This window comes from Haliotis asinina, chromosome 9 (genome assembly GCF_037392515.1).
Source record: "Haliotis asinina isolate JCU_RB_2024 chromosome 9, JCU_Hal_asi_v2, whole genome shotgun sequence".
In the NCBI taxonomy this organism is placed as follows: Eukaryota; Metazoa; Mollusca; class Gastropoda; order Lepetellida; family Haliotidae; genus Haliotis; species Haliotis asinina.
This window is the reverse complement of record NC_090288.1, coordinates 45,309,734-45,330,032: the sequence shown is the minus strand read 5'-3', so window position 1 is coordinate 45,330,032 and position 20,299 is coordinate 45,309,734. Positions and strand designations below refer to the sequence as shown.

At 40.0% G+C, this 20,299-nt stretch overlaps 3 protein-coding genes across 3 annotated transcripts; all 3 read left to right on the top strand.

Moving 5' to 3' along the window:
• The first annotated feature begins 1,033 nt into the window (after positions 1 to 1,033).
• Positions 1,034 to 6,758, top strand: LOC137295822 (uncharacterized). Its single transcript, XM_067827374.1, has 4 exons — positions 1,034 to 1,236; positions 3,260 to 3,341; positions 3,609 to 3,772; positions 4,857 to 6,758. Exons 1-4 carry the CDS (start codon positions 1,179 to 1,181, stop codon positions 4,973 to 4,975), a joined length of 423 nt encoding a protein of 140 aa, XP_067683475.1. The 5' UTR covers positions 1,034 to 1,178; the 3' UTR covers positions 4,976 to 6,758.
• A 1,485-nt stretch (positions 6,759 to 8,243) lies between these two features.
• Positions 8,244 to 12,956, top strand: LOC137297276 (uncharacterized). Its single transcript, XM_067829290.1, has 4 exons — positions 8,244 to 8,292; positions 10,460 to 10,550; positions 11,635 to 11,798; positions 12,847 to 12,956. Exons 1-4 carry the CDS (start codon positions 8,244 to 8,246, stop codon positions 12,954 to 12,956), a joined length of 414 nt encoding a protein of 137 aa, XP_067685391.1.
• A 1,902-nt stretch (positions 12,957 to 14,858) lies between these two features.
• On the top strand, positions 14,859 to 19,483 carry LOC137297275 (uncharacterized). The gene is made up of 5 exons (XM_067829289.1): positions 14,859 to 14,864; positions 15,550 to 15,592; positions 17,022 to 17,130; positions 18,436 to 18,596; positions 19,350 to 19,483. The coding sequence occupies exons 1-5, from the start codon at positions 14,859 to 14,861 to the stop codon at positions 19,481 to 19,483; spliced, it is 453 nt and encodes a 150-aa protein (XP_067685390.1).
• The last annotated feature ends 816 nt before the right edge of the window (positions 19,484 to 20,299 follow it).

Here is a 20,299-nt window from a genome sequence, read left to right as displayed (position 1 = left end):
GGAAGGTTGTGCCAGTATACGGTCTTACTGTAAACAAGCAGGAAGACCCTATCATTATCCCTGGTACAAGGGAGTGAATGGGGGATTTCAGTTTTACGCCTCTTTTAGCAATATTCCAGCACTAACACGATGGGGAACTAAAACAATGGGCTTCACACACTGTACCCATGTCGGGAATCAAATCCGGGTCTCCAGCGTCACGAGCAAACGCTTCAAGCATTAGACTACCCCACTGGACAGAGGTACAAGACGTTGATGTAAATGTCAGTCCCCACTCCACAGAAAATTTAAGTTGATGTGTGCGTATTATTATGTATTCGACCAAATGATTAACATTCATCAGTCTTCTATGGGATTCATCAGTCTTCTATGGGATTCATCAGTCGGTTTACCCATTAGTAGAGGTGTGACTATATAGAAAATTGACGATACGATGCGATACGATTCACTTCACGATATGCTATTATTTATTTATTTTCTTTAAATACGTATATTTTTATATCAAGTAACAGTGTAAATTTTCACATGACCGTCAATTTCTAGAAAAATTAACAATTTTAAGGTCAACGATACCTATCACGATACGAAAAACGTATCGATATATTTATCGTCCGATAAAGTATCACGATTATCGATACTACGATACATCGTCACGGCTCTACCCAGTAGGTGAATAAATGTACATTTATGACATCATTTCAAGCCATAAATACCATACATGTCATCCAAATGAATGATGTTTTTATTTGTATTGTAGCACTGTAACTGCGGAGGAAACCAAATATTTAGGATCCATGGTATACTGGAAACCCCTTTTGTTTGGAGTCACAATGAAACACGTCAACAACACTGTTCTAGTCAGATATCAATATCTATTTGGGTTACACAAAGGGTGAAAGGAGCAAGACTTGGCTTTCCGTGAATCGTTTTAAAGATATGATCAAATGTAACACTACATGCCAACAGTATCTGTGCATTCCAAGTGAGGGATATACTGATAAGCTGTGAAGTCAGCTGAGTATTTCTGCCCTCCTATGTCTTTACACATTCTTCGGGTTGCACAATTATCGTGATCTTATTCTGCAGAAACACCTCCTGTCAGTTAATGTTTTTGTAACTTCCTGGATATCGCGTCACTAGCAACAAACTGATCTGAACGTTAGAACAGATCTGGAAGTATGGTGAGCATGAAGACCCTTCTGTGTGCTCTCGTCCTGTCGGCTTCATTTGGTTATGGTAGGTCATATAATCTAACCCCTTGGTGTCAAACTATGGCTTGTCGAGTTTACGCTGTCCTTATTTGTTCCAAGTATTTTCGTGTGTGCCTTGAAGAGGTTGGAGACTGCGGCGGTTTGTGCGTTTACCGCATGGCACTGGATATAGGGGCCCGCATTTATGTTAGGTAGTTATTTCCAATTATCTGGCTTATAATCATACTTCATGATATGTTAGACACACCAGAATTTATCTTCAGGTAAACCCTTCAAAAGTCATCTCTCCTTATCAAATTTAATGGCATTGCTGTTTTCTTTGGAGATAATGTCGATACCCTCTGGTAACATATTTTGTTTTTATATTTTAGTATCAATCTAGTGTGAATTTTCTTACAAAAATTCATTTTATAAAAAAAATCTTCTTGTTGTAAACATCCTTTTTTCCATTGATAAATCAATATTTTTCAAAAGCTTCTTAGAAGTTAATTAAAGTGTCAAATACATACTGCAGTGAAAATTGATTTTCCTTCTTTTTTTCATATCAGTACTGAAATATCTTTGTGAAAAAATCACATACTGAATAAGTAAACAATTTACATTTAAAGGAACTTTTATTGGCATATTACTTTTTACAGACGGTGCCACAAGAGTTTGTCACTTGTCAAGCAAATACCGTCGTGACTTGCTATTTCACGATCTAACTAGATTCGGGAGATATTTTTCTACAAAATGATACCAAATTTAGCAGCTTGATATTAAATTTGGTATGCAACCTCCTTAATATCGACATTCTATCTTATATTTGTAACATATTATGTAACCGTTATATTTTGGGATTACACTTTCTCAGTACAGTACATATACTTGAGCCGAACAGAATCCCATCTGGGATTCGAACCCACGTCTCTAGAGCCAAGTGGAAGCCGCGATGCCTGAATGAGTTACACGGCTGACTTTGAAAGTGTTGACTCGAATCCCAGATGGCACTGAAATAGGACTTGAATGGGCGATTCGGACTCTTTTATTCAGGAAGTGTTTGCCTGTGGGTTTTTTAATGTTTTGTGGGTTTTTTTGGTGGTTTTTTTTTTTTTTTTTTTTTTTGAATATAACTAAATCTTAGGCGCCGGCTGGCATTCACAGATGTAGTAGATATAATAAATAAATAAATAAATAAATAAATAAATAAATAAATAAATAAATAAATAAATAAATAAATAAATAAATAAATAAATAAATAAATAAATAAATGATAGTGCGTTAAACATCAAACAAACGATCGGTTCTTGGAACCTGCAAATGTAAGGAAAAATAGGACTTGAAATCAACCGTTTGAACACGTCTACTAATCTGCAGTTTTTCAATTCCATTTTTCAACTTACATAGAAACGTGCAAATGTGCTGCTATACATTGTAGTGCTAAAAACCAGACGCAAAGCTCTTTTGACACTGTTTTGAATTCCACTTAAAGCTGGACCAGTCATCGTTTTAGTTGTTTTTTTTTTAGGTTGAATCAAAGTTTAATTGGTACGTCCTGGACAGGCGCAACAGAAATAGGCGTGTACGGAATGGGCGTATCCACACCGTGTACATTAGACAGAACGGTCGTTTCAGGGGTGACTCGGTGTTAGGTGGGATCATTGTAAATGGCGTGTCGTTGGGCTGTACTACCGTGACAACATTCCTGAGGAACACGTTGTACAATTTGCGCGTCGAGTTGGACGTCGTTTTGTATTTCAGGATGACAACGAACACAAAGGGTTCGTATTTTATTTAGTAACTTGTCAGCGAACAAACATGTCTGAGATTTTCTTGGGCGTCATTGTCAACAACAGTCACTCTAAACATAGGAATAATGGGATGGATTGACAGAGTTGAGTTTTTTCTTTGGATTGTCTGGTCTGGTGGAATCTACTTTAGGCTGGTAACATTTTGAAGGTACCAAGCCTGCTGTCGGTTGGGATTTGGGCTTATTTCATACATTGAGCAGTAAGTGAAGAGTGGGAATTCTCTTGCAGTGATCTTTCATATCTAAGTACATGTTGTAGGTACCTGCGGAAGATGTTGGCATGACTACGACTGTAAAAATGGGTGGTGCTGCAACCGGGAGTGTTGTACAAATAATACTTAGTAAGTATTACTAGATTCATCTGGTTGTTCAAACGGCGTCGCCTATAGTATGTCCAAAGTTAGATGTAGTTAATGAGTTTCTGCTTTAAGTTTAATACGCATATTGCCATAATCACTATATGTGTCACATGTATGTGTATGTGTGTGTGTGTGTGTGTGTGTGTGTGTGTGTGTACGTGTGTCTTTGTGTATGACCTCATATACAAACTCAACTCCCGTAAAAGCTGTCTTCACGCCTGATCTGTATTGTTTCACTTACATTTTCAGCTTCGTGTATTTGGGTGTGGGCTTGACATTTGGCTTGGCCGTCACCATTGGGGTCGCTGTTGTCGTTGTATGCATGCTGAAGAAACATGCCAGACCTGGTCGTGTAATCCATTCCGCTCCAACTGCCCCGAGTCTAGCGGTACACTCTCATATCACAGCCACGAGTAAGTGTGAGCGTGTCGAGACCTTCCGGTGTATAGATATTTTACTAACCGTTGTTGACACTAGATATTTATACTGATTAAGTTAACTTTAATATGGAATTTTTAATTAGCCGATAAAGCTGAAATACTGCCGATGAAACTATACACCGAGTAATAACCACATTCATAACTGAAGGATGAAATGTACAGTGAATGAGTTTAGTTTTATGCCGTACTAAGCAATATTGCAGCTATATGGCGGCGGTATGTAAATAATCGAGTCTGGACCAGACAATCCAATGATCAACAACATGAGCATCGATATGCACAATTGGGAACCGATGACGTGTCAACCAAGTCAAGGAGCCCGACCACCCGATCCCGTTAGTCGCCTTTTATGGCAGGCATGGATTCCTGAAGGCCTATTCTACCCCGGGACCTTCACGGGTCTGAAATGTATACTTTTGACCAAATATTCTTGAAAATGAGCACATTCAGATGATTTTCATTTGTGTCAATGATCCAAATCCTTTAATAAATCCCCATTAACCTGTTACATCATATTTATCGTGAGAGATAGAGCACGAGCCAGCGAGTTTAGTTTTACGACGCTCTCAGCAATGTTCCAGATCCATGGCAGTGATGTGTAAATAACAGAGTCTGGACCAGACAATCTAGTCATCAACAACATGAGCAGCTACCCAGTTATAATACGATCGCGTGTGTCTACAAAGAGAGTGTGACTACCCGATCCCGGTCAGAAATGTATGACTTTTGCGTTAATGAATTTCTCTCTCTCTCTCTCTCTCTCTCTCTCTCTCTCTCTCTCTCTCTCTCTCTCTCTCTCTCTCTCTCTCTCTCTCTCTCTCTCTCCACAGTGATGTAACTCTCTCCATCTCTCTCTTGTTCTTCACAGCGATGTAACTCTTTCTCTCTCTTGTTCTTCAGTGATGTAACTCTCTCTCTCTTGTTCTTCACAGCGATGTAACTCTTTCTCTCTCTTGCTCTTCACAGTGATGTAACTCTCTCTCTCTCCATCTCTCTCTGTATTTATATTTAAAACTGTGTTAAGAAAAACATAATATAGATCGGTATTTGTTTTCAGGCGCAAGTGGACAAATTCATAGTAGCTCCTACGTCTACCCTCCACCTGCAGGAGCTTCGGACAGCCCCCCTGAATACAGCCCCTACGATCCAGCCAAAATGGACAAAAGCATGAACTAGTAGAAACACTTGGGGGTGTTTCAGCTGAAGTAATTGTCATCTCTGACTTTGAATATTAATCGTGTAAACAGACAATAGCATATCATACTTTTTATCATGCACAATACCATGAGCTGTAATATGTGTCTCTTAGAAAAGTGAATGAAATACAAGTTTACCATGATTAGAACACTACCAGTGGAAAGCTGGTCGAGCAAACGACACACAAAGGGACGTTAGTATAGTCTGTTTCTACCTGGTTGAACCTTGATATAGAAAAGGCTTATGACATGTCTTAGAGAAATGGTTTGCTTTTAAAATTGTGGAAACCTGGAATTAGAGGCAACATGTTTCTGTCGCATAAGTCAAGAACTCTCAGGCGTGCATATGACTGAAAACGGTACCCCACAAGGAAGCGTAATACGTCTAGTTTTTTATTCAATATCATGATCAATGACATTTTCGAGGAATTGTCTGTAAACATAAATGCAGCATAGTTTGCTGATGACAGGTCGTTTTGGAGACGGTTTGGTAATTTTCAGTTTATCTTAGAATCTATACCAAAACTGCTTAAATATGATCCGTACATAGTGTTCAAAATGGAGGTTTAAGATTTCCAAATCAAAATCAATGGCAACATGATAATGATAAGACGTTAAATTCCTAACGATATCAGTCTATCTCTATTACACAGCGAATTGGAAATGGTGCCAGTGTTCAAGTTTCTTGGTGTGTATTTGGATCAAAGACTAACTTGGTCTCACAACATCACTCATTTGTGTAACACATGTAACAAGACCATCAATTTATGAAAGTGTTTTTTCAAAACCGAAGTGGGGTGCTGATAAGTCAACTAAGTTTTTGCTGTACAAGACCCTTATCTTGTCCAGACTTGATTACGGCTCCCAGGTGTATATGTCGGCAGCTGAATGTCATCTTAATAAGCGAGATCGAATTAAGTCTTAAGCTTTGAGAATATGCACTGGGACCTATGCTACAACTCCAGTCTCAGAGCTTCAAGTTGAGTGTTGAGGAGCAGTCCCTTCACCTTTGAACAGGTATCTTTGAAATGGTTCTTAAAAATGAAAACCAAGAACAAAGGCCATGCAGTCACTGAGATTTTTAATGATCGTATGGAATGTATCATGTGTGACTGGACTCAAATTATCCTTTTGATTGAATATACAGGGATTAACTGATCAACACGGTCGTTACAAATGTAACCCAGATTATCCTTCTGCTCTGCCTGGCTTCCCACCGTGGTTTCTGCTGAAGCCTGGATTGAATTATGAACTCAGCTTAATAAAGAATACGAGAGTGGACCCAAACATAATAAAAGTGATAACTCAAGACTTTTTTCCTGAAAATTAATCTAATTTCATACATATATACACGGATGCATCAAAACAGCCATCCAACGATGGGACTGTTTTTATACCCATTTAAGCAATCGCTAAGGTGTTCAATTTCCCTGATTATCTTTCAGTTACGCAGCTGAATTTTTGGCCATTTTGCACGCATGGTAGATGAACATCACCAGGAAGCAGTTATCGGTACAGATTCCATGGCGGCAATCAACGCTATGGAAGCTGACGCAAATGGATCAAGAGATGACATTGTTCATGTGACATTAAAATTGGATACGTCTTTAAACATGAAGTACATTGCTTCTGACATTGTGTGGGTACCAACAAATGTTAGAATACACAGGAATGAAATGGTAGTCTAAGATAATTTGGCCAAATCTGGATGACACTTTCCAGAAGTTGACGCTGGTCATAAAATTCGTCGTCGTTGAAAGCGTGATGAGGTTTTCCTTTCACGACTCTGACTTAGACACTTTGGGCTAAATGCGTACATGAGTATTATAGATAAGATGGTCGTTTCTAAATGAGGTCACTGCAATCTGGAGACGCCTGAAAATATCGAACATTATCTAACTGCATCCCCACCAAAGATGGGCATCACACGTTGTACCCATGACAAGCGAACGCTTTAACCACTTAGCCATTCCTTTAACATCGCTGAAAACGACAGTCGAATAGATCCAAAACATTTTCTTTTATTTATATCCTTCCAATTGGGCTGAAAATGGCTCGGGTTTGATTCCCCTGGTGGGTACACCGTGTGAAGCATAGGCCCCAACTGCAGGTGAAAAAAAGCGACAAACTAAACTGGTTTACTATCCAGCAGCCCCACAATGTGATAGGTTTATAACAGGAAATCGAGGCTATCTCCGATTTTGTCTGTAGTAAAGTAGGTTCTGTCCAGAATCAGGAAGACCTCTACTGTAACTTTGCACTGATCATTGTGTAACCTAGGCTTGCAGTACACGTTCCAAAACCTCATATCAGGTTAAATTACAACAATTTCATAACTTAGATTTTCAAATGGTAATCTGATATGAGGTTTTGAAATGTCCATAATTTATGCTTCATACAGGTTTGACTTGCTACGACTAACTGTCAAATATCACAGCATTGAAAACTTCCAATACATAAGGGCGATAACTGACTTGCAACCCGCAACCCTTCGCTCCGTAACATGGCGTAAAATCCACTAGCTATAGGCTACGAGGGATCGCTTTGAAGAATGATATTGAATGTCACTATGAACCATGTGTTCCTCGTTAGACGGTTACTGCGGGAGGCGCACGTGTAGGTGATGTGTAGCGCGTGCAGAGCACGTTCAAGGCAAGATGTTCGCTGCCAATCGCTTGGCAGCTGACACTGGATGTTCCGTTATTTGCCGGCTGTTTCATCAATGTTGTTCTTCTGAGTACATTTACACAAAACATTTGCACAAATTGAAAATAATACATATTTGCGTTTTGCATTCATAAGGGTTCCTAAGATGGATAAAACATGTCTCCTGGTAGCAAAGATATATCGATCCTTGAAGTATGGAAAATCCATCAGGCTATCGGCTCTCTCCCTCCATCGCGAACGTACCATTGCTACCAAAACCACGGAGTGATTGGCTGTTCTGCTATTCAAATCTAAACCGTCGGGGAATATCTTTGGGCGAGTGTACAAAGTGCGGGACTTCCAGCGAAACATTTTTAGATGTCCATGTTAGGGTACTACTGATAAGTTGGACAGCCCACTGAGTCTATTGTTTTCTGTATTGTGCGAGCACCTTACACAGACTTCAAGTACATATTAACAGATTGCAATCCACATACCCAACTCCTGACATTTGATATACACGGAACTTCCTAGATACCGCGTCCTTAGCAACACAAGTAAAGACAACTAACCATTAGGACCCATCTTGGATTACGGAGAGCATGAGGTGCCTTCTCTGTGCCGTCGTTTTGGTGGCTTCATTCGGCTATGGTAGGTTATATAGCAAAACTCTGCGGTTGTCCCGAAGTATACTTTTGTCCATGTATTGGTGACTGGCGAACGAAAGATCGCTTGAAGTACTTTTGTATGTACCTCCACTTCACTACGAAGGTGCTTGAGCATATGTTCTATTGTATTGTTAAACGACATATGGATTATATATAGGCAGTCATCCCCCAATGTGTCTGCTTTCATAATCATCGACAATGTAGAATAACGACAATCACAGGATTACGCAATCGGCATAAGTTGAGTGAGGCAATTTAGGCATTGTTATGAAATATTTTAGGGGGATTCAAATAACTGAAAACAATCATGTTAACACTCGAGTGGCTTGTTTTTAGAACAACACTTACTTAAATGATGGAGAAGTCTGTTTCAGTGTCATGGTTCATAGTTTGCCTTTTTCAAATTTGAAAGTGATATGCCTCGGACGCTATCCGTTATTCACAGACTGGACATATACAGTAAAAATACAAATAGATGGATGGAAAATGGATATCAGGAATATGCTTATGAAAAAGATTCATGAATGTTTTATTTTAAAAAGACTCAATAACTCGGTGCGCCGACGTTGTTGGGATCACTTTTAGGTCAAAACAGACACCCCCAGAATGTGTAAAAATGACGTATGGAGGGCCCCTGAATGTTCAAACAACATCAGATGCTGACCAGTTGTGGCTGAACACTTCTGAGCAGAAATCTGATACGTTTTCATTTGAACCCAGGGCTACAACGTGGTCCATCACTTTGGTCGACATCAAAACTTAAGACTAAACATCAGGACCATTTCACCTCAATTTCGCGGAAGAAGAACAAGAGTTTGTTGAAAGTGATGGTTTGGCCGTCAGTGACATCGGTGAACTCCTCTCCCCATCGCGACGGCTGCCCCCTTCACTTGAGACGTCGACGTCGAGGTTCTGGCGTCGGGATTGGTCGTCTTGGACGGATGCCATAGACGCATGAACGTCAGAGGTGGACCTGTTTCCACTTCTGAAAACTGAATGCCATGTACAATGTAACTCATGTTACATTTGGAATTACACTTTCTCCATAAAGTACAAATTATATTAGTACTTTTGTTTGGTTTGGTCCCTTCGGAGACATAGACCCACATCCCCAGACGCAGGCAGTCAGTTTCCAAGGGTGATGAAAACATCGCCCTAAGTGTGAACTGATCTCTTTGTGGACGGTGAATAGACGAGCAACGTCACGGTGTGGGATACCAGACTGAATCATAACCATGGTTCTCCATGTGTCTTGTCCCCGTGGAGCTTGTTCCAGAACGATTGACCCGTGAATATCCACATTTTACAACTGATCTTAAGAAACCCATGCTTGTCCTAAAAGGCGGGATCAGGTTGTCTGGTTTTGTTTTTGTTTTGTTTTTGTTTTTTTGTTTTGTTGTTCTTTTTTGTATTTATTTTTTATTTAATCCCACATTAAGTTTTTCCTTTTATTTTTTGTTTTATCTGCACCTCAATTCTTAAATTAGTATGAATTGGAAACGATAAGAGACACGCCTTTTAAAGTGAATATCGGTGGTCATACTTTTGTTTCTTGAATAAGTCAAGTTTCTGCAAATTTTGGACGATTGCAACAAATGCTTGGATGCGTTTCGTCTGCCATTTTAACAAACCCTTTCTCTGATGCAAATAAACGCAACGTTATGTATTCACAAGATGACCGTCTCATTTTATGTCTCTCCTTTGAACTCAAATTGCACCCGCGTTAACGTGACGGCGAGTCGGCCGCTGTCGTTGAGCTCCTTCAAGGAGAAAGGGGTGAAGAAGATACGCACATCCTCAGGGTATGGATAAGATTATTCTAGATGGGCACAAGCTATGGTTTAAGAGAAATGGTGCGATTATTTAGAACATGACCTACGTTTCCATTTTTTGTCATATACATTTCATGTATAAAATGAGTTTAATTGCCTCACGCCGTAGTAGGGTTATGAATACTTCCTTAATACTTACCATTTGGCTGGAAGGCGGACGCATGTGCGCGGACACTTGGTGTCATCACTGATTTTCGGTGATCTATTCGTAGAATTTTGACAGCAGTTTTTCCCTTTAACACAAATGGAATGATCTGGCAGTAGTCAAGACTGGGTATTCGTTTGCACTAAGGTTTCATTTTAAAATACGTGTTGTAGGTACTTGCGAAAGATGTGGGAGTGACTACAACTGTCGATATGGTTGCTGCTACGAAAAAGAAACCTGGGACTGTTGTAGTAGAAGCACTGTGTGAGTATTTCTGATTAAAGTTTCATGCGTCTGTTTAAACGGTGTCACACGCGTGTGTGTGTGAATACGGCTGGGAATACGCTCTGTACTTATGAGGTAATTATGAAGTGATAGACAGACAGACAGACAGACAGACAGACAGAGATAGGTAGATGGATAAAGAGATAGATAGATAGATAGATAGGTGAATGGATGGATAGATAGATAGACAGACATATAGATAGATAGATAGATAGATAGATAGATAGATAGACAGATAGATAGATAGATAGATAGATAGACATATAGATAGATAGATAGATAGACAGACATATAGATAGATAGAGAGATAGATAGGTAGACAGACAGATAGATAGAGAGAGAGATAGATAGGTAGACAGACAGACATATAGACAGACAGACAGACAGACAGACAGATAGATAGACAGATAGATAGATAGATAGACAGACAGACATATATAGATAGATAGATAGACAGACATATAGACAGACACACAGACAGACAGACAGACAGATAGATAGATAGATAGATAGACAGACAGACAGACATATATAGATAGATAGATAGATAGACAGACAGACATATAGATAGATAGATAGACAGACAGACAGACAGACAGACAGACAGACAGATAGATAGATAGATGAGGTACGATAAGTATCTACTTTGTATGCATACTGAAAGGCAAAAACACAAACGTCGCAATTTTGGAAATGACATTTAACTATCAGTGGAGTATATGATCTTTATTTTTTAAATTACCCGAAAGTCAAGTTTGAGGAAAACATGAATCGTGTTCTTATAGCCTATTTTGTCGAGTAAAGTATTGATCGAAATTGAGGTTAGAAATGTTTTTGTTCGTGAAAAAGGAAGAGTTTGCCCTAACATTTGTTTTCTGAACACAGCAGCTATGGCGAGGTTAACGAGAAATGAAGAACAACAAGTCATTCGACGTCTTCACAATGTCCCGAGACCACTCTTTTGAGTGTCAGTATATATATATATATATATATAATATTCCTCCGGAAAAAGGTGTCTTCATGCTTAATCTTCCACTTTCGTTCGTTTACCTTCTCTTTTCAGCTCCGTGTACGTGGGCGTGTGTTCGACGTTTGGCGTACTTGTCATCATCGGGGTCGTCGTTGTCATCGTATGCTTGTTGAAGAAGAATACCAGACCTGGTCGCGTTATCCATTCCGCTCCACCCGTTCCGAGTCCCGCTGGACTCTCTCATATTACAGCCATAAGTAAGTGTGGGCATAGCGAGATCTAATGGTAGATAGTTACATATGGGTACACGCGATTACATAACAGTATTGAAACTGTGGACTAAGTCATAATCACATCAACTCATAAGCACAATGAAGGATTACTGATATACCTTTTACCACATAAACTTCAAAATGTTTTATTATTTTCATTTGTGTCAGGGTACGGGGTTCTTCAGTCAAAAACCATTAGCTCTTATGTAACGTCAGAGAATAATATTATACCTTTCGAACGTTAAAAAATTTATCATATATGTACAGTGGAAACTGTCCTAACCGGCACTCATCGGGACTGAAGACACAATCGGGTTTAGAAAGCATGTCGGATTGTAGATTTGACACGGTTACCTTCAACTAGAACTGAACCAGTTTTGTCACTTTCATATACGTTGTTGTATCACAATAAACCATGTCAACTAGTTATATGTATACGTATATCCAAGTTGAACTATGATTAATTTGTGACTGTCGGCAACCATATTGGTTCAGCTCAGGATTAACTGGTAACATTACACAACTCCTTGCCATGCGCCGGATTAGACAGCGGATAAAACAGCGTTGATTGGTGTATGTACACATATTCTGGCGGCTCATTTCATGCCGAGATCCGGGATTGGCAACTGCAGGATTGTAGGGCTTTTATATAATTATCAATAGGCGGACAGGACTGATATCTTATGCCGGTGTTGACAACAGCTGACTGTGTCAGCTGCCGGTTTTGTGTGTGTGTGTGTGCGCTTGCGTGTGTGCGTGTATGCGTGTGTGCGTGTGTGCGTATGTGTGTACCGTTCTCAACAAGCAGGTGATGTTTGATTTATAATACAAAATGATGTAAATGTGACATGGCAATTTATGCCATTCCGTTGGAAATATTTCATGTAACCCATACTTTTTAATGGTATGCGTGTGCGTGCGTGCGTGCGTGCGTGCGTGCATGTGTGTGTGTGTGTATTGCATTGTATAAGAGTGCGTTAATAGAATCATAAGCTACAGTATGATTGCAACAGAACATTTGCATTCTTTTCAGACAACACCGGACAGATTCAGTGTGGCAATGTCCTATATCACCCCGGTTCCACCGCCTACCCACCTCCAGGGGCTACAGCCCCTCCATACCCAGGGAAACCATACTGGTAGAAACATTTCTACACTTTTTTTGACACGAGGCCCTTACGTGAGTGAGTGAATTTAGTTTTACGCCGTAGGGCACACCAGAAATGGGCTTCGCACATTGCACCCATGTGGGGAATCGAACCAGGGTCATCGGCGTGACGAGCGAACGCTTTAACCACTAGGCTAACCTACACACACACACCCTCACACACACCCGGATCCCCCACCCACACACACACACCTACCCACACACACACTCACCCCACACACCTCACCCCCACCCACCGACCTGAGACCCTTACGACGTCCCATGAACACCTGACGTCCAGTGATCCACCCACTTTTCTCATTTTCTCATTGTTGAAACTTTATGTACATTCATCTTGCTGCACAATTAATACCCAGTTTAATACAGCAGGAAAATACTATTTTAACAAGTAAAGTGAAACGTGCTCCATTTTGTCTCAAAACAAACGCATTTGAGAAAATGTATTCTAAAAGCTAAAACACAATCACTCGTCTTTCAACAAATTCTATGAATGGGGTCTGGTATCTTTCCCTAATGTATTCATGGGTCCAAAAAATAATTATGGTTGGCTTTGCTTTGTCATTTGTGAGGACACGTTGATCTGTTCCAAGTCTTCATATCTTAGATCATTTATCCAACCTGACAGATGCTGATGCTGTTGATCACTGGGATAACTGGTCCACACCCAGTTATTTACAGACCGCATATATGGAGTGTTGTTGAGTGTGGCGTTAAACAAATATAAACACCGCCTATTGCATGTTATATATTATTACGAGCTTATAATTAGTTCTTACTCTGCTATTGCTGGTTATTTTCATGCCATTCCCAATACAAACCCTTGTCCCTTATGGTATCTTTCGGCGGTTATTTGAGAATCATGCACAATACCATGAACTGTAAAGTGTATCTATGGAAGTGAATGCACTACAATCTAAACATGTTTGGAAACTATCAGTGGAAAGCTGGCAGAGAAGACGACGCACCAGGGGGACGCAACTTTACTTTGTGTCTTCCTGGCAGTACTCAACTGTAGATTGGAAAGGGATGACGGGTGATCGCTTTACACGACCCCAAAATACATATTTGCACAATGCAGAAAACTGTTATTTGTTGAACACAGGTAATAATACTAGTATATACTCCTTTAGACACACTAATGTAAATGTAGCGACTTACATTAGGCAACTGCTCTAAACTACATTAGCAAAATATTCCGTACTGTTTAAAGATACTCTTTTAACATGAACTCGTGTATTGTAAAACAAATTCGTCATGTTTAAAAGATTATTGTCATGAGTCCAATAAATCATAACAATCAGCGGAAATTGGCGAATTCTCAACAAAACTTTACAAACGCAGCTGTTCACATGCATGATATTTGCACATGCTGTTCCATAATTTGATGCATGATCTTAGTGCATTTAATCTGTATAAAGTGTGCAGCCTTTTTCTCGACATTAGCGGAGAAATCAATTCACAAGGTAACCACACACACACACATACGCACGCACACACACACACACACACACACACACACACATATATATATATATACATACATACATACATACATACATACATACATACATACATACATACATACATACATACATACATATATATACATATGTTATATATGTGTGTGTGTCTGACTCTGTCTGTCTGTCTGTGTGCTCGTGTGTATTGCATTGTAATAGTACTAACTGTAATGATGTTAATAGAAACATGAACTACGCTATCATTGCAACAGAACATTTGTATGCACATATATATTTTTTTAGTGAGTCCAAACTTTTGAGGGGAAATCTACGACATTTCCTTGTTTGCTACCGTGGTCATGCGTAACGGGCAAAGAGAATTGATGTTGTATCGGGAGATGTCACAAGTCTGATACAATGGACGTTAGTGATGATGTTTGAGATATTGTATATTAACAGGACGCATAGTGACGCATAGCGTCTCCCCCCCCCCCCCCCCCTCTCGCTCTCTCTCTCTCTCTCACACACACACACACACACATCATGGAAAAAGGATACAACATGGATAGCTTACTGCTAAATATAACCTGTGACACAGGCGTTTGACGCAATCATATGTGTGTTACTTATAAAATGGAAATAAAAATCATAGAAAAATAACTTCATAAATAAGTACGTGGAGACCAAACATCATAGAAACACACACATTATAAACAAATATGCTTTACTTTTTAAATACGAAAAAACCTCCCTCAATTTCACACACGATTCCGGGTTTAAAATTTACGATAACCTTTCACCCTGCAATCACGTGTATTGTAGTTCAATGACGGAGTGACATAAAACACGACCTTAACTTCGATAAGAGGCAGAGATAGGAGAGATCGATTTACAGTATAGTGTACTGTCGGCGTTCTGAACGGACTTGCAAGACACAGTGCAGGTGTTGGTTTCATGTTTTACACAGCTCAGTTGGCTCGCATTCATCTTAACATTCTTGTCTCTCACCTTTGACGTATACGGAGAAAAGAAAATCGTTACTCTGCGTAATATTTGGTCTCCAGATCACAGATGATGTCACCATGCACCGCTGAATGTAAAACATGAGAGGGAGGACGTGTTTTTAGTGGGTGTTTTACTGAAATTACAGGGTAAGTGCTTTGGGCTACCCTTCAGATATCCATTTAATACTGATAGCTCTCATCATATCAATCACCAATCTTTTATAAATGCCATTACTTATACTGAACAGAAAACGAAACGAAAATTTTCGAAACAAATGTTATCTCACAAAATAAGCGCTCATGTTAATGTCTTCTATTTAAAAGCTTGGCAAAAGGCCAGTGTTGCGTTGTGATGTTCAGAATATTAGTGTGAGTGTATGTGTATACTGAGTGGTGTGTGTGTGTGTGCGTGTGGAGGGGGGTGGGGGTGGGGGGTGGAGGAGGGGGGGGGATCACATGAAAGCACAAGCTTTCCTTTAGTTCAATGACAAACCTTTAACTCTCATATTTCCCTCCCTAAGTATATATAGTGTACGAACAAATAGGTGAATGCTTAAGAACATGTTAATATATGTTGTGTATGACACATACTGAAACTAAGCTCCATATGTCTCATTAACAATATAGTCGATCCGGACGTTTTGGTTTCATTAAAAATCGTCAGGATAGCGAGACGTCCGGTTAACTGGATCACATAATGGAAACTTGAAAATTAAGTGAAAGCGAAAAGTGAAAATTATTTCATGTACGTATATCAATAAATCACCAGTCAAGAGTAATAACCGTGAATCACCATAACATATAAGTGTACTGATAATACATAGAAGGCGGAACGCAGGTTGCAAGTTGTCAGGTTGTCTCGGACGTAATCATGTTTCTTTTGCCAATTACATATTTGTTTTATAATTTCAATATTAGTTTTTTATTGAGGCAAGTACAAAGTGCTAAATAGACGATAAAGGGGCTGAGGTTCTTGCCAAATATTGGGGTGTGCGTGTGTATGTGTGTAGGGGGTGGGGGTGGGGGTGGGGGTGTGGATTCTGTCTCAAACCTGACAATAAAACTTATATACACATTTTCAGCTACCTTTTACGTATACCCATGAAGATCCGCGTTCGAATTCGTCTTCAGTAACCCATGCTTGTTGTAAAAGGCGACTAACGGGATCACGTGGTCTGACCGGCAGAATTGGTAGACACGTGTCATCGGTTCCCACCTGTGTAGAACGATGCTTATGGTGTTGGTCATTAGATTGTCTGGTTCAGGCTTGATTATTTACAGATCGCCGCGATACAGCTGCAATATTTGTTTAGTGCGGCGTTAAACAACATACCAAGAAAGTCATCATCCGGTCTTTGTTTCTCTTGATTGTGAGAAGTGACAGTGTGTTTGGGAAACTCATACAGGCATGGTGGCCCAGTCATCTAAGGCATCACAGTTAACAGCACGAGTTGCCTAGATCGAATCCCGAATTAAATTTCAAGGTTTGTAACAAGTCATGTGAATAGAATACTTTTCATAGCGACGTTAAAACCAAGTCGCTCACTATTGCAGTTTAACATAAGTTATGTTATAGGTGTTCGCGGGGAGACTTGTATTGCCGTGAACTCCGCTGGTGATGCCAAGCACTTTGACTGTGACACTGGGTGTTGTGGAGAGGGTAAAGATGCAGACTGCTGTATGAGGTAAATTGTCCTGCAATGCAGTGTGTGGTTGAGATTGTTTTCAGCAAGCGAGTTTAGTTTTATGCCGCTATTATCAATAATCCAGCAGCATTACGGCGGGTGTCGCCAGAACTTGGCTTAACATTTCAGGGGCGTTTTAACCACTAGGCTACCTTATCTAGTCAATACAGCCTTGGACACGTGTACTTGTACGGTCAGAATCTCAAATATCAGTCATGCAAATCTTAGACAATGCACACACATTTTTTGCTTGTTCTAGATTTCGTTTTAATTGTTTGTCATGTGGAGCCTCACCCAGCAATGTTCCAGCTGTGTGACGAAGGCATGCGAGTAGCCGCGACTGGACCAGACAAACCAGTGATTATCATCTAAAACTGAACTCACTCCCTCAACCATGTCAGCAAGCCTGACAACCCGATTCCGTGAGTCGCCTCTTACGTCAGGCATGGCTTGCTGAAGATCAGTTCTAATCCAGACTGTTATGCCATATGAACAGACCAGACAGTTGTACTGCCCAGCACCAATGACGGTTTGTTCTTGCAGAATGACTTCAGATACATCTTCCAATCTACCAAACTACGAGGACGATAGAATAAGATTGCCCCAAGCAAAAAGGCGCTGGACTTGACAGCAGGATTTGACAACATAACTTATTAGTCTCATACACGCATGAAATACAGGTCCCGCCATTAGTCGTGTCGTGCATATTTCGTTTTAAACCCTCATCAAACATGAGCGATGTGATATGGTGATATTATTTCGTTTCGCTGTTGATCCTGAATTTGCCATGTATAATTCATGTGTAGTCGGTGTGAAATACATGGCGTGTCCAAAACCAGATTAACACGTACCGAAGCCCACGATCCGCGTGTCATCACTGATTTACACCCCATCCCAACAACGCTCTAAATTTCAGTTCAGCTATTACCCCAGATAACCCACGCTGCCTGTAACGTGCTAGAAGGTTATATTTTGTCACATGACTTATACCAACGGGAACCCATCTTCTGCTTGGTGTACAGAGGTTGTTTTGAGTAAACTCAGTTGCCTAAAGTGTGACGTATGCTTTCGTTGTGGTGCACGACTGGATTCCTAAATACTCTCACTCTCGGGACTCAAGCTGCCAAACACTGTCACCGATCCGTGATCAACGCTGTTTAACTTCACCTGACTTCTGACCTAGACTCAATGCACAGGACAGCACACCACCGCAAATATATACACTATTCGCATAGATTCCACTGTGACGTCACTATGTACGTAGCTGTTCCGTTCATCGTTCGCTTTCTTTCCTTACTTCCAAAGTGGTGTCGCCATCGCTGCGATTGCATTTGGCTGCATCGTCTTCATCTGCATCATTTTCGCCACCATCCTGGCTGTCGTGAAATACCAGAATCGGAAACATAGAACCGTGGACCCAGTGCCAGACAACACAAGGCGCCGAAACAAAGCTCGCTCAGCTCAAGGTTAGCTAACTCGTAATATTGTTATAGACAAGCAATTTAACGGAAACATTAGGTGCTTGTGGATGTCATTATTTCATTTTAAAAGACAACAACGTAAATATTTTGGTATCCGTTTGGATCATGGTTTACAGGTCAAAAAGATTGTGATTTAAGGGTGATTATTCTGTTTTGAAACATATTCCCTCCAACCTGTGTGTATTTTCTATTTTAAGTAAGTTTTTTGGACCCCAATATTACAGCATGTTCACCAGAAACGGGCTTCAGACATCATGCCTAAGTTGGGAATCGAACCCGGGTCTTCAGTATGGCGTGCAAACCCTTTAACCACTAGGCTACCCTGCTGTTCCAGCTTCGGAAAGACCAGCATCCGCCTGTTTTGCAAATAGCCTATCTCTATGATAAAAAAGTTTACGATATATTGACAGAAGTTAGTACCTATAAATACCTGCGTCATTTCAAACATTTCTCTGAAATGTCCTAGGCTCACTTGCACAAAGCGATGTTTGTGCTACAATGATTGTAACTTCCATTCTCCAAAATAGGCTTAAGATAGTCATAGCGCTAAGATTGCTTTGTGCATGTGGGCCCTGATACAACTGAAATACTGTTCTACCTAACTCACCCACAACTCATCAAAATAGCTGTTTGGAAGCTTTGACTGCAAAATATCCCATCACACGAATATCTAAATTTGTTAATGAAATAGAGAGCTTTTCTTCTGAAAATAGTCATAATTTGATTGTTCTTCTGTAGATCCCTCACAAAGGTTACAAGTCAAGAACCCCGGTCCTCTGTCGGCAAGACTGACGCTTCATCCCCCACTGTTTCCAAGGCCAAACTTTGACAAAGACATCTCCCTAAAAGCAGTTTCTCGAGATGGCACGTGAATGACATGCGTATTATCTTGATTGTATATTACATATATTTGATATCAAACTTACCACCTCTCGCTGTAAAATACACTTCTTATATATTACAAATATGTTTTCAGTTTTATGTTTAATGTTCACTGTGTTGCGTTGAGAACGAGGTTCCTCGTATTTTGTGGTTAAAAGGCTTAGTAGTTAGGCCCTGAATCCGCTGGTCCAACCAGCCAGAAATTAACAGTTTGGGGTTCGAATCCTGATGCGCCCTTTTGCGGGTATAGGATTATGAACACCATAACCGTGGTGACATGCACCAAAATTTAAACGACTGAGACCGGTCATTAAAAGCAGACGCGTTGTCATGTAACAAGAGGTTTGCTTAATAATATGGTCTTTAGACTGAACTCTCTCCCCTGTGAATGATATGTTCTCAGATGTGAATAATAATTTGCACTGTTTTCATCATGTCGCGAATTACGTGTATGCATCGCTTGCAGGCATTGTCATGTTTTGTTTTGTTCTTGTCATAAAATGACATCTAGAAATTTGCATGTTGAACATATGTACATTTACACGTGTCAATATGCTCGATGCTGAAAAACAAACAATATATCACCAAATGATATTTTGTATACGTATAACATATGTGATGCTGTTATAGTTTGAAATCAACAAAGAGTTCTTGAAATCAACAAAAAGAGACACTAACTATATGTTTATTTTGATTTGTTTAAAAGCTTGTCGTGGTGTTTGATGTTGGCTTATGTATTTACTCATGTGTTTCGCAAAACTTTAATAATTTGTATTACATACATTGTTATCATATTACTAACTTAA